The following is a 15883-nucleotide window of genomic DNA, read 5'->3' on the forward strand; positions in this document are numbered from 1 at the left end:
ACTCAAAACTGGCACTAGTATAATTAAGTTACTTTGTTTTATACAAGTAGTAATGAAAATTTCCACATCCATCTGATTATAATGCATCTATATGACATGTTCTTGATAATTCCCTTATAAAGGAATGAGTACTAAAATGCTAATAGGTTGCTTAAAACTTTCTAGCTCCCAGTTTGTTCTTACAAAGTTATAATTTTATGTGTTTACATAAAGTATAAACTGTAAAGCAGGATAAATGATTTACATAATCCATTTTAAAAAATGCAATCAATAATGGATAATCAACTATATCTAAATTTTAATCTCCTGCATTTGTAAGAGGAAGTGTTGCTGCATTTATGGAAATATATTGGTAGACCTTGTTATTTGCTACATATGTAATACATCTTGAAAATCAGAGACCCAAATATGCAGCTTCTTCACTGATACTGTGAGAGGATCCACTAGTCTGTGCTGTGGTATAAGAAATGATGGTCTAACAACCTAACTCCATTTACAAAAAGCAAAACCTTTAGCATGATTGAAAATACCATCAGTTCCTTCTAAATTAGATTTGCTGTTATTTCTTAGTTCGATTTTAGTAATAACTCTACAACCTAATATAAATTATGTCATAATATTAATATTTATACTTTGAGGAGAAAACTGCTTCTGAAATGTAACACTTATAACCAAAATTGAAACCCTTTTATGGTGTACTAACTCTACTGGAGGTATTCTTTAAATAGGCTTAAAGCCAAAAGGACCTTCACTATAAATAAAGAAATTCATTTGCTTACATTCATTGATAAAGTTTTCAAAAGTCTGTTTATTTGTATACATGATGAAGCCATCAGCATTTTACAGCAATCTTACGGAAAAGCTTATTTAATTTTAATGAATATTTATGCGGATAAACTATATCTGTATGTTCTATCATACTCCCAATTTTGCCTGGGACATACAATCTACATTTACATCGGTTTAAATTGTTTTTTGACTCCAATGGATTGTATAAACACCCTGGTGTATTTCTCAGTGACCTAAAAGCCAGATCAGAGACTGTCTTATATTTAAAGATGTGGTACTGAGTGTGTTAAAAAGAACAAAATGTTTTTGTTCCTAGTAATATGTCTGAAAGACATACTGACATATGTTACTTTATAGACTAGACCTAGATCCTTTTTAGAAAATATACTCAAAGTAGAGGTGTTCTACCTTAGTGAAAGTAAAAAAGTTTATTCACCCTAAAAAGTACCCCAATAAAATTTTATTAACTTATTTAGACGTATTTAAACTAAATTACCATTATATTTTTATTTAAAAAGTACCTCAAATTTCCTCAAGTCATAGGTAAAATATGTAATGTTTAATATTTGAATCACTGATATCTTTCTAGTAAAGAACTTATTTATCTACATCTACTATCCAGCCTCAAAATAAACGTGTAAATGCTGTTACCTACTCTAAACCATCCCCTGCATTGAAATATGAAAAAGGGACAGTTGACTTTAGCTATCCTAAATAAAGAATTTTTGAAAACAGCCTCAATGAAAAACTTATCAACCTGGCTTCAAAAGCTGGGACAAAATTATATGCAAGGATAAAATAACACAAGACTAAAATTGATATTTTACTATAGTAGTATACAATTGCAGAGTTCTGCAAAATATGCAAAAAGGTAGAAAAATAAATCGTTTATAAAAACATATCCAAGGAGATACAGGTAAAAAAATTCTTTAAAATCTACAGAAATGACAAAGAACCTAAACAAGAAAACCACAAGTGCTTAATTCTAAAAGTAGGAAAAAAGAGAATGGCACCAAATGAATGTCCAAACATCTGATCAGACATGGAAATCAAAGAAAGTCCCCTGATAACTGAGACATAAGTTACCAGATTTCAGTAGAAAAACCTCTCTTCAAGAGCTTCTCTTGAGTGTTTAAAGACTATAGATACATAGACATATATTTCCCTATGTAAATACATAGATGTATCTTTCTATCTATCTACCTACCTACCTAATTATCTGAACTTGATCTCCATAGGCATGATTCTAATAGACTTGAAGCAACATTAATCAAAATTCCCTATCTCAGGATGAGGGTCTCTAGCATACCTTCATATACCCATTTTGAATGCTTACAGGGCTAATGAGGAAACAGACAAATCTATCTGTTCAGAACAGGAATGTTTTAATACAGTTTCCAAATTGACATACTCTTGTTTGAATCATCAGTTTTGAGATGAACTTTTGACAGACTCTCCACAGCTAATTTAAACTTTCTTGTTTATGCCTGGTAGCCCTAGTATGCTGTAGGAATTTAGTGTGCTACTTTAGCTTTTTGATACCATCTGTAAAGATAGATTTTATTTCTAAGTGTTGATGGTATATCTCTTACGTTTTCAAATCTCTATACAATTTCTTAAATACCCAGGGTTGGGGTTTTGGGGTTTTGTTTTTTTTTTAAATTATGATAACTCTTGTTTTCTATGTTACTAACTGTGAGGCAGGCAAGGAATTTCCAATTTGGATTCAACAACAACAACAACAAAAACAGATGAAGAGGAATTATTTCTTTCACATTCAAACTATAAAAAGTGTCTAACTTTGTTTGCCAAAGCATTTTTAGAGGGAGAACTAGAATCTTTACATGAGATTACGATAGATGATTAAGATTCTCTTGGCAAGCTGGGGGTAGGTAATTTGAGGAAAATAGGTGCCATGTACCAACAATATTCAGTGCCATCATTATCACTAAAAGGAAAACATAACCTACGCTATTTTTATACATAAGCCATGACTACAATATTAAATCCCTATGAATCTACTAAGAACAAACTATCATATACTCTATTTTTCACTTTGGGAACTACAATATTTAAGTAGGGTTAAAATGACCCTAATTAATAAATTCACTAATAGTTAATAAACTCACTTCGAGAGAACTGGGCTGGGGAGGAGTAACCAACATTATATAATATGCAATATGTTCTAAACAAAAACAATTTAAAGTCTCTTAAAATCAAGTTATCCTTTTACAAATAATCATGTTACATACATAATTATTGCCTGCTCTTTAATAATGATGATTATTCAAAACTGTAGTACAGAAATAGAGACTGACTAGGCATTACCTTTCCCTGAGAGAAGCTCGATTTAACACAGGGCTTGGAGAATGCTTGGGCATCGTTGAGGGTGCTGAATGAACGAGCAAGGTCCTGGTTGAATGCTGGGGCTTGCTACATGACCTTGAGCTCAAATAGTCATCACACCTTTCCAAAGAGTCATCGAAGTCTCTCCCATGAGGTGTTCTGATGACCTGTTTAAAAATTATATATATAAACACACAGCATATATATAGTGACATTATACACATACACACACAACCTTTGTAAAAGTAAAAAAAGTCAAATGTAATGCCACAGCTACATTTGAAGGTAAATTTCAGAATGTAGCAATCATTACTACCACTGTATGACTAAACATTAAATACATCTGATTATTCATCCCACATGCCTAAAACCTATAGAACTTTATCAATTCCAAGGGCTTTTGAGTAGGAATGGGGTAAAGGTAGGGATGTATATATAAAACAAAGGGCAAATACATATAAACTAATGATAGCCTAGTTTAGCTATAAGGCCAAACAAAACAGAATTCTAGTCCTCATCCTCACTCATTGCTTCTTAATAAATCAGGATAGATAAATGACTAAATTCCTATCCTTGTAGAACTTATATTCTAGCAAAATTTACATTCTAGTAAGGAGAGACAGATTTAAAAACACATCCCTCCAAGATAAAGAGGTAAAATATACAGTATATCAAAGGATGGTAAATACCACGGGAAGAAAATCAAGGAAATAAGAAGTGCTGCTGGGTGGGGTGGGAGGGCTATGCAGGGAAGGAGCTGTAATTCCAAACAGGGTCATCAGTGGGCACCTCACAGAGAAGACTGTCCTAGTAAAGACCAAGGGAGTAAAGGCCTGAAGACCCTAGTAAAGACCACAAGACCTAAGTCATGGGGACATTTGTGGGAAGAGCATTCCAGAAAAAGAGAAAAATGAACACAAAGATCCTGTTGGTGGGGTAAGGTGCATGCCTGACAATTAGAAATAGCAAGAGAGCCAACAGGGCTAGACTGAAGAATAGGAAATAAAGTAAAAAAGGTAAATTTTAAGGATTTAGTCTTCTATTCTGAACAGAGAAAAAAATAAGCTCTTTTTTTTTCTTCTTGTAAATAAGATCTCTTTGGCTACTGTGTCAAGACCAGTCTACAGTGGGTGCAAGGGCAGAGGCAAGGAAATCAGTTAGGAAACTATTACAACAAAGTATGGAAAAGAATGCTGGCTTGATTCTGAGTGACAGCAGTGGAGTGATCAGACTCAGAAGTCATCTGGCAGATACAGCCAACAGGATTTGCTGATAGACTGACTATCAATGATAACATCAAAGCTTTTTAGTGAAATCAACTGGAAGAGTTGAGTTTGTATGAATCAGTTATACCCTTCCAACTGGATGGGTGGAAGAATAAGATATTAGGAGTCTGGTTTTGGACATGTTGAGCTTAACATATCTATTAACCATCCAAACTATTAGAGAAGAGGTTCAGGGGAAGACTCCAGGACAAACATATAAACTGGTAATTTCTAGAGTCTAAATGGTATTTAAAAATATGGCACTAGGAGATATAACCAAGGAAGTGAGCATAAATAGGAAACATCTGAAAACTGAGCCTTGGGAATACTCCATTGTTTAGAGGCTGGAAAGATGAGAAGGAAACAAGCTGAGGAATGGCCGGGGAAGAAAAAGGAGAATGTGTTGTTCTGGAAGTCAATTAAATAATGTATTTCAAGGAAGGGGAGTAGCTAGCTGTGTTAAATATTACTGATAGGTCAAGATAGAAAAGGCTAGGAATGAACTTTTGGATTTTAGCAATGGGGCGGGGGTCATCAATAATAATAAGAGTAGCTTTGGTGGAGTGATGGGAGTGATAACCTGGGGTTAAGTTCAAGAGGGAACGAGAGAGAGGAATTGAATTTATTTAACAAATATTTAACTTCCAGTCACCTTGTTAAGTGTTGGGATTACAACAGTGAACACAACAAAGTCCCTGCCTTTACGAGCTAATGTCCTAGCAGTCACTATCAACTAAACATTTGACCTTTAAGAAGGTCAATTTGACCGTTAGTGTTTCTCAGACTCATTTCCCTTGTATGTAAAACAGGGTTAATAATAGCTACCTTATAGATCTTTCATCATTTATTTAAAGTATCTTATAGAATGTCCAGGCATGTGAATTAGCTATACAACAAATATAAGTCACTTATTATTAAAACACGACTCCAACACAGCTTCTTACTTCAACACTACCACAATTTTCACTGCTTTCCAGAATTACAGCAACATATGGTGAGCCAGCAGTCGGCTGAGAGAATCAAGCTTTCATCCCAGAACCAAATAGCATGTAATTCAAATGACTCAGTTACATTCCCAAATAACTGACCAAGAAATATGTGATCCAGATTGAATAAAAGAAAAAATCTGAAAGCTGGTCTATTGTTAGCTGTTCACAGAGACAAAGTAAAAACACAGTGAATGTCAAAAACAAGATCGAAGAGGTCCATAACCAACACATACAAGTGTATACATTAAGAGACTGACAGGAAAGAAAAAAATAGTGCTATAATGCTGTTTTTAGAATTACATCCAAATATGACCCACTTGGTTTATAGTAGAGAGATTACTTTCTCTTCATTAACTTCAGTGCTAACTGAGTCATGTTGGCTGGCAGACCATTTCATTTTTTGTTTACTAAAATTTTCCCACAAACCAGTCAGCAATGCTGCGAATAAAGCTTCTTCTAGGTGACTACAACTGACTTTTTCTCTTTATCAAAATATTCACTGAGAATCTCTTGAACAACATGTTAGCTAACATGCAGATCTAGAGGTACAGGAATTTGAACTTACAAACCAGATGAGACAGTGTATTAACACAAAGAAAACTGACAATGAGATATGCTAGGTGGCAAATACATCCTAATGACAATATCCTGCAGAAGGACATTTACAGACTTCCAATGGTCTAAATGGTGGAGGTCTAAAAGAGGAGGTGGATTGGAATCAAGGCCATAGGTAGAGAAAAGGGGGAGACAGGGCATTCCAAGTGGAGAAAAAGGCACAAGGAAAGATAAACAATGAGTACAATCTCTTGTCTACTTCTATAGGAAAGTAGAGAGAATATCACAGAAGTGGAGAGGGACGCACTATAGAGAACCTTGAATGTTGTAACTCAATACCATCCGATACTTATTAAGCATCATCTATGTATCAAGTACTAAACAAGGTAGGAGACAATGGTCACAGGTAAATATAACAGGAAACCTCAAAGATATTGCAATCCAGAATGAGAGACATGAAAAAATAAGTAACAATAAAACAATGAGGAAGGAAATTAGAACTAAATAGATATACAGTAAGTAATTGTACAGTGAGGACATAGCTGGGATGTATTCCTTCCATGGAGTTAGAATAAATATTTGTTTTGGAAAATTATACATCTAAATGGGGGAATGGAAGGTATAATAAGAGGGTGAGTCTTTGATAAGAATCCACTTCAAATTTTCAACCTTAAGACTTAGCTTAAGGAACTTTTTCACAGCTTTTGTGAGTTTCCCATAGGTTGCTTATTCACTTCCAAAAACCAAATGGAATGTTATCTCTTTGGCTCATACCAGAAAAGTTACATTTCTTGGATGACTCCTCAAGAACCCTGCCTTCCAGTGTTCAAATAACTGTGTTCAAATTCCGGCTTGTTATGTGACCCTGAGTGAGTCATTTACTCTAAGTTCTCATTTCCTTCTCTATAAACTGGGGAAATTATCTTACAGGTTTGCTACAGAAAATAAACAGACAAAGTTAGTAAAAACACAAAGCAGAGGGCTTGAGTTACGAAAGGCAACAGTATTTATTTCCTCTGTTTACAGCAACCTTCGTATTTCAGCATAAAGAGTTTTTTTTTTTTTTTTACATTTATGGGAAATAGTTCTTTGAATGTCTTTTCTAAAATCTCAGAAATGTAACAATTCCAATATTGCAAATGCTGAAATGTATTAAGAGAAAATCTAATATTTTTAAACCAATCTGAAATTGTTACAGGTAGAAAAGAAAATTTCATACACCAAATTTCGTAATTATATAAATGTAATATAATTATGTAAATGACATACTTTTCAAATATGTGATTATATAATGGTTTGGTTATACTATGCTTATGAAATAAGGTTCCTGAAAAGTTGCTTACACAACAAGTTCATAAGTTAAATCATATTTATGTCCATAAAATTTTTATATTTATAGGAACTTCAAGGTCAAATTAATGGAAGAGAGAACCACTAAGTATAAATAGGAACCAGGAAATTCACTTATCCGACAAATACTTGTTGCAAACCCACTTAGTGCCTGGTACTACACACCGTGCTTTAAAATTTCTCCTTCATCATGGGACACAAAACTTAAGGGATACATAAAAATAATTCTAATGGAATTTGCTGGGAAGTAGGTGAGAATGAAAACTGTAGGAAAGGAGTGTGGTAGATGTACTACTTTCAGGATAGTAAGAAGAAAGCATAGTTCTGATTCAATAGGGAGAGAAGCAGATGTTGGCAACTGAGAGCAGTTTCCCAAGTTTGCTGAAAACACTCCTTTTGAATCCTACTCAAGTGAATGATCAAGTCCTACCTTACCCAATTTAAAAATACACATGCTCAGCTATCTGGTTTGGTTTAAGGAAGATGTACCTTCTTTACACTGAAGAAAAATGTAAAAGAAATTCCAAAATAATGCAATGAAAATAATTCCTAATTATGTCAATCTTTAGGGGGCAGGGGGAAATTCCTCCTTTCGTAGACCACTCTTCTATGCACTTACATAAATAACTTGTTTAATTCTCACAACAACCTTATGTGGTATTTTTGTTATCTACACTTTATAAGAGAGGAAACTGAAGCAAAGTCAAACAGGTATTAAGCGGTCAGTGTCCCAGGCCAGTGACCTATGAGAGATCCAAGGCAGAAAACAATGGAAAATTCCCAGAGCCCAAGCCTCACAGGATGCCTATGAGGAAAGTTCCACAGAAGATGCGCTAACAATCTGATTTACTAACAACCCAATAAACAGAGCCAAGGACGAAACTGACAAATTGTTCCCAAGGAGGAAATAAAATATCTCCCAATTAATTTCATGACATCATCATAACATTGCTACCAAACCACTCAAGAAAAGTAGAAGAAAGGTAATTACAGGCCACTCTTACTAGATGTGTGGGAAATATCTTAAATAAAATATTAAATTAAATTTAGTGATATTCAAAAAAAGGATACAACATGATTAAGCTGGGTACATTCAAAGAATACAAGAATGGGTTATCAATAGAATATTAATTCACTATAGAAAAACCATTATCAACTCAATAGATGCTGGAAAAAAGTATTCAATAACATCCAACATCCACCCATAATTTAAAAAATATATATTCTTTGCAAACAAGGAAGCTCAAAGGGAACGTCCTTAACTTGCTAAAGGATATCTACCAAAAATCTACTGAAAATAACATTCATAGGTGTGAAGCCTTTGACATGATCCTATCAAAGGCAGGATCAAGACAAGGATGCACACAGTATTAGTTTATGCTGCAGCACATCAGGCTGCACTGCAAGAGCAAATTAAGTTTGAAAATTAGTGGCTTAATATAATAAAGACAAAATTCCCCCTGGGACACAAGTTTTCAAATTTGACCAGATAATGACAAGGGTTCTGCATTCCTATAAGACAAAGTAACTCACCATTTGGGAGCTTTAATAAAAGGAGAGCAGAGTCCAGACTCTGTGCTTTATGGTAATATAGGTTAGCAAGAGAATCACACTCCACAAAATTGCCCAAGGACCTCTGCTGATGAGACAGGCTGAACAACTTATAGCTGTACCATCTAGAACATGAGACCTCATTGTCACTATAACAAGAGAGAGTTCACGTCAGTTCTTCTATGCTGCACCCTGGAAGGGATCCACATAATTTCCATTTATAGTCCATTGGCTAGAACTAGGCCCAATACACCTGCAAGAGGGCTTGAAAATGTGGGAGAGGACATGAATAGCCAATAAGCAACAAATGTCTCTGCCACATCCATGATCACCACTTTTATTTAACAATGTATTGAAAATCCTAGAAAGTCAAGACAAAGAAATAATTTGAAAAGCAGAAATAAAATTCATTGTTTGTAGATAATATGGTTTCCTCTATTTAAAAAACTTCAAGAATATCTAAGACAAGAATGTTATGCAAAAATCTATTTCAAACTCATACATCAGTAAAACACACAAAAATGTAATTTTACATAAAAGACTATTTACAATGGGAACCAAAGCTATAAAGTTTCTTGGAATAAATCTAACTGTGTAACACATTAATGGAAAAGTGTATATAACTTCAGTAAGACATGTGAGAACTGAGACCACTTGCATTCACACAGTTTAGCTAACAGAACAAAAAACTGAGGCCCACCTATGTCAGCATGACTTTACCATGAGTTCCAGGAAATTCTTGCCAGGAAAACAATGCTATAAACCAGTAAACAGTTTCATTATTTGCTTCAGGACCTTCCCAATAAATCATTTGCCTGAACAACGTCTGCTCAATCATCAGTCAGCTCCCTTCTCAAAACAACAGATTCTTAATCTGGGCAAACAGTCCCCTTCTCAGGACAACAGATCACTCAATAGGACAAATCCCTTCCCTATCAAATACCTGTTTACCTATCAAGACTTGCTTCAAGACGCTAACCTTTGTGTCCATTAATGTTAAACTTTTATATCACAAACTTTGCTGATTAGATTAAAAACCCTATCTTAAAATACTGGAGCCCAGATCCCAAAACCCTATAAATATCTACCCTTAACCTTTCAGAGATGCTACTGAGACTGCAAAGGTGGTGCTCTCCCTTACTGCATAATCGTAAGTTCTGCTTTGCTTGATATCGACACATTATTCAGTTACCGTGGTGGTCTTTTAGTGAGTTGGCAGCTGACAACCCTAGAAGTCCAATAAGATCCAAATAGACCCTCCCTGCTGCCACATCTAAGATGCTCTACTTAGAAATAGCTTTTTCCTCCGAGACTCTTAGGCCTCCCTCCTCGGGGGTCTCTCTAACCACAATGGTGCAGTTAAGTGAATCTTCCTGTTGGGTCTGGACTCTGCTCTCCTTTTATTAAAGCTCCCAAATGGTGAGTTACTTTGTCTTATAGGAATGCAGAACCCTTGTCATTATCTGGTCAAATTTGAAAACTTGTGTCCCAGGTGGAAATTTGTCTTATTACTGACAATACTAACATGTCTCTCTCTGTCACTTTTTGTTATGAGTCTAAGAGGAAGTTCATAGAGAAGTAACCAAGCATGAGCTACTAAAGCTATCCTGGAGCCAGACCTAAGGACTGACAGGTTCAGATGTTCTCATTATACCAGAATCCTTAGTCAAAACTTTACCCTGGGCGACTTGTCAGAATATCATGAAAACTTAAATCAGTTTATTCTTTTTTTTTCTCCCCCTCGCTCCCCCGCCATGGCAGAAAATGCCTCTGAGAGAAATCACTACCAAACCTTCCATCTTCCTAGAATTACAGATTTGTCAGGTCTCCAATTTAAGATACCAGTCACTAGGTTGGGGCCCAGGACATAAGGTGTATATGCAACATGCTGACCAACACTGCCAGACTCTTATGCCTGTGTTTCAGGTCCATGCCCCCTCCAAGTTAGATTCAATCTTTCCATGTTCTTACATATATTTACACTATAATTTTAAATTTTACACTTATCGTTCCAAACAGCATAATTTCACTAAGCGTATTTTAGAATTACAGTGGCCACTTTGGGGGGGTTTTCTATATGAAAAAAACTGTTTATGTGAAAGATGCCTTAAAACAAAAAGGAGAAAAATTCTACACATACAATAGTCTACGCTTCTTAACTGGCAAAACAAAAATTCCAAAATATTTTTCAGAGCCCACAAATTGCTTCCTTAAAAGATTTGCTGGCCAAGGCAAATTTTTAAAAATGTGAAAATATAAAACTATGTCTTGTTCAGACACACTCACATCCCATTGAAAGAAACAGCTTTTATCCCACTACTTCTTATCTCCTGTCCTATCCTAATCCATGACCTCAGATTCCCTATCCTTCTTTTTGTCTGTTTTCATTCCCATCTGACCTGCCAGAAATAAAAGCTCAACGACTTCATAAAATTAAGTCCCCTTCAGAATACATCAAGTGCCATATGGTTGATTTTTAAGCTCTGGTCTGTTTCTGAGCTGAATAGTCAGATACTCTCCAAAGTCTAAACAAGATAACCAGGAATTTGTACCAGAATTTAGAATTCTATGAACTTTAGCCTTTGCACGTTTCCTATCTCAATAAATGGTGTCATCAAACACTGAGTTGTGAAAATCAGAAATATGACTCATTCTTAACATTGCATGGCTAAGCCCCTTTCAGTGCTCTCTGCTTTCAAAAGTTTCCCTATCTATTTTTGCCTAGTTTCTGGAATTAAAAAAAAATGCCTGGAGATATTTTTATTGAGATCGTGTTAATTTTCAAATTACCCTACACAGAAGAATATTTTTATGATATTGACACTCTTTCCCTAGGGCAACATAGTTTATCTTTTCCATTTGTCGAGTCTACTTTTCTGTCAATATTAATCCTAAATATCCGCCTAATATCCCCACTGCAATCCACACCTCCATTACTATCACCCCAATCCAAGTCATCATCATTTTTCACACTGACTATCCAATAGCCTACTAACTTGTCTATGAGTAGCCACTCTTTTCCCAGTCCATACTACAATCAAGAGTAGGATTTTCAAAGCACAAATCCAACTGTATCACCTTGTTGTTTAAAATAATTTCATTTGCTTCCCATTGTACTTAGGATAACTATCAAAATTCCTAACATGGCGAGAAAGATTTGATCCCTATTTATTACTCCAGCCTCAACTTATACCATGCGCCTACTCATGTCTTTCATTCCTAGCAACACTAGGTCTTTTAGTTGCCTAGCCACTGAACCTTTATAAATGCTACTTCCCCTTTTCCCTTGCACATCTCCTTCCCTCTTTTTCACGCAGCAAATTCTTATTCATTTTTAGAGCTCAAGCACAATCACCAATCCTCAAGATCCTTTTTCCATTCTCCTTCACCAGATCAAATCCTCCTAATATATAACTAATCCAAGCTAGCATGCATGTCCCCCGTGATATTTATCACAGTTCCAAGTATATACTGATTTTTGTGATTTTATTATTATCTATCTCCCTCATTATCATGAAATATCCATGAAGGCAGAGAAACTTTCTAGTTTTGCTAATTTTTTATTTCTAGCATAATAGAGTTTCAGTCACATCATCCTTCTTAATGGTAAGAGAGAAGTTGGCAGTGGAGAGGGACAAGGTATTCTAGATGTGACAGAAGAAATGACTAGCTTTCCATCACAATTCATCTTTCCCTCCTCCAGAGCAGAATTATTGCTGAGAAGCAATCCTTGCATCTAGGTGTGGCCATCTGATTAGTTCTTGGCAAACAGACTGTAGGTAAAAATGTTGTATGTCAATTCCAGGCCAAAGTTTTTAAGAAACAGATATGCCTCTTCAGGTTCTCCTTCATTTTCCACCATGTGAAGGGGACAGCAAATCTCTGGAGTAAGGCAAAGGCAAAAAGTGGGGTCACTGCATGGAAAAATAGCATGCAGATCAGAAGCCCCCTAAATTAATCTATCATATGAATAAAAACTAAATTCCTATTATATTAACCTTCTGAAGTTTGCAGGTTCATTTCTATAGCAAATAGCATTACTCCAAACAATTCAGAAATCAGTATCTTACTGTACTGACCTTAACATAGACCTAAGTATGCATTGGCCTATAGGTCAGGAGCAGGAAGCAAGGGACACTTGAGGATGGAAAATTTAAGATCCAGTAATACAACGGCAAAATATTTAATAAAACTTGGCCTTACAACAGTTTGGAAGATAGACCATGTAACTTTCAAGCTTGTTATCTCTAGGGAAACAGCTGTAAAGAGCAAGAGCAGTAGTGTGTGCTGGCCTTTGCTTACACTGAGCAAGGGGTTTCAAGAACGACGAGCTCAAGAGAGCCTGGTTTGAGAGCAGAAGTGAAATAGTATAGGAAGATTCTAGTAACTGAGGCACTCTCAGGGTCAGAAAAAGTGAGCGCCAACTGTTTGTGGACCCAAAAAGGTAGAAGAGAAGGCTAAGACAGAAAAAGGTTTTGGGCTTTGAACAAAGGGCCATTAAAGCTTTTTAAACAGAGAAACTAAATCCTGAGACAAAAAACAGATTGAGAGGGTTGCTTCCCATTTGAGCCTACTTCAAGTGGCCTCAAGGTAAGTGCCGTTAAAAGGCACAAGGACTAAAGAAATAAATCAGACTTCAGAATTACATTTAGAGGGAAAAAAACAATGTTGGGTGTATTTACTGACATTAAACTGACTGGAAGCAAATAAATGAGAAGTCTATATTTGCCTAAGTGTATATTGCCTAAGAAATCAAGAACCTGGCCTTTAAGAGCCTAAGTCTATAAAATAGCTCTCAGGCCCCAAAACTTCTAACAGCAGGAAGTCGGCTAGAAAACTATGCTGTCCCAAGAGATCAAAATCCTCCAAACCTATTTCAGAGAGGACAGCCCATTGCCACGCAGGATAATAAATGGACATGGAAAACCAGCTGAAGGGCAGAGTCAGGGCCCATGGAGAGTAAGGTCTAAGAAAGGAAATTCCTCCACTATCAGGACAGTGGGGCACCTGCCTGATAAGTTCACAAGGCTTGTTCAGCAGCATTTATCATCGCTATAGACTAGTAACTGCTCTTCATTCTCTATTTATCCCTTTTGCAAAAAAGAGCATCATTTTTTCCAGCTGTCCTGTCCCTACTCTAACAAAACATCCAGAGATGAGGCTCAGGTAGAGTGAGAAGGTGAGGGAGAGGGGAGGTAACTTGTCTTAGTTCATGGGTCACTGGATCTGATGGACTGGCTCATCCGTCACTCAAGGATCCTGAACTTCAAGCCAGGTTCAAGTGACTGCATGGAACTTCAAGTGGTTCTCCTTGAGGAGGACAAAACTATGTTCTGTGTGAGGGAAAAAAGGAATGTTTGGTGGCCAGATGAGTAGACTCTAACAGACATGGTCAGAGGTCTACTAAAATCTGTGACCCCTCTTCAGTGGAAAATAGCTGCCTAACTAGGATCTCTGTTCACTAGCCACCCTCCTCATCTTGTTTCTAGACGTGACTAGTTCTTGTCAATGGAATATAAGAAATGACTTAATTCACTTCCAGGCTTTTAAGAAGCAGGTGTCCCTTCACAGATGCACTGGACTGTTAATAAGAAATAATTTTTATTGAGTTAAGACACTAAAATACTAGAGTTCATAAGAAATCTGGCATTACCCTAATAAATTGAGTGAGTTAAAATACAAAGCTAGAAATATGAACATGACTTGGATGAGCAGGATAATGATGATATAATGGGAACAGAGCATGTAAGTTCAGGAGCAACAGAAAGAGCTAAATCTAAGCAGAGACCTCTTAATTTGATGTGATATTCATTCATGCATTCAAACAATATATCAGTGTCCACCGGATATCATACACCTTGCTAGCCAGCAAGGAGAGAATGACATTACATTTAGCTTCATGAATCTAGAAGGATATATTAAGTCCTTAATCTGTTAAGTCAAAGAAGCACCCAGTATAATAAGACAAAGTTAGGAATGTGAGGATATTAAAAGTGATGAAAGGCTACACCAATTGTGTATCTCACAATTTTGCCTAAAACCAGTTCTGGTTCCCAATTCCACTAAAATAGTTTCCTATCTCTTTTAAAGAGGTATAAGGACTCTTTAAAGTTCTCATAAAATTTGTTTTCCCCAAATATTTTAGGAGTAATGGATAAAGAAGTGGAAGCAATGCTCATTTGAATGCCAAGCAATGAAAGACAAAGAAACAGGGAAAAATAAAGATACAGGAAGGTGGGTTGAGAGGTGTGTTTTTTTTTTTCCCCAAGAACTTTGTATTTATAGAACAACTGATCATAATGCATTCAGGGTGAAGAGGGTTGACTTTGGCCAAAAGAACAGCTAATGACCAAGCAACCAGAAATCTTAAAGAGGGGGGCAGCAGATATAATAGGAAGAAGCAGGAACAACAGAAAATAAATATGTTAAGTAGCCATTATACCTCAACATATGCCCTCTACTCAAGCCAGACCAGTAGTTTATTTCTCCCCCTCCCCCCAGGACAATATACTTATTCTAAACTCCAAGGCTTTTTCATGTTGCTTTCCTTGTAAGACATTCTTATCTCTCTTCCCTTGCCGCTGCAGAATATATTTCTCAACAGAACTTGGGCCAAGTCCCACTTTTCTAAAAAATTTTTGCAAGCACGCCTAGTTTCATAACTCTTTTCCTTGTAGAAATCCTATAATGTCCCACTACCAGCTACTATATGCCTATAAGAAAATAGCCCTTTATTTTTTCCATAGAAAAGACAGCAAGGATCATTCAATGCATATGTATTTCTATGAAAATCTACCTCTTCAATACAAAAATAATCCTGTGAGCTCACTTACCACCCACAGCCTTACAAGAGTAGTATGAATAATCAACTTCTACTCTAACCCTAAAAGTGAAGAATACAGAGGTGAGGGTGGGTGGATATTAAAGATGGATAGAAATGAAGCTCTTTTAAAGAATTCATTCAGAAAAGAGAATTCTAAATATACACACCTACCTTTAAATGGACCAGTCAATGTAGAACTGGATTACAGTTATCTT

The 15883-nt window shown here is 36.0% G+C and overlaps 1 protein-coding gene across 2 annotated transcripts in view; it reads right to left on the minus strand.

Annotated features, from left to right (window-relative positions):
• The window catches only part of SPATA6 (spermatogenesis associated 6), a 126511-nt gene that overhangs the window by 34063 nt on the left and 76565 nt on the right, over positions 1-15883 (minus strand). For both annotated transcript variants that reach the window (XM_057710292.1, XM_057710300.1), the window contains exon 10: positions 3118-3302. In XM_057710292.1, the coding sequence (XP_057566275.1) occupies positions 3118-3302 (185 nt within the window). The remainder of the gene's footprint in view (positions 1-3117; positions 3303-15883) is intronic.

The sequence above is a fragment of the Hippopotamus amphibius genome, chromosome 1 (genome assembly GCF_030028045.1).
Source record: "Hippopotamus amphibius kiboko isolate mHipAmp2 chromosome 1, mHipAmp2.hap2, whole genome shotgun sequence".
Taxonomy (NCBI): Eukaryota; Metazoa; Chordata; class Mammalia; order Artiodactyla; family Hippopotamidae; genus Hippopotamus; species Hippopotamus amphibius.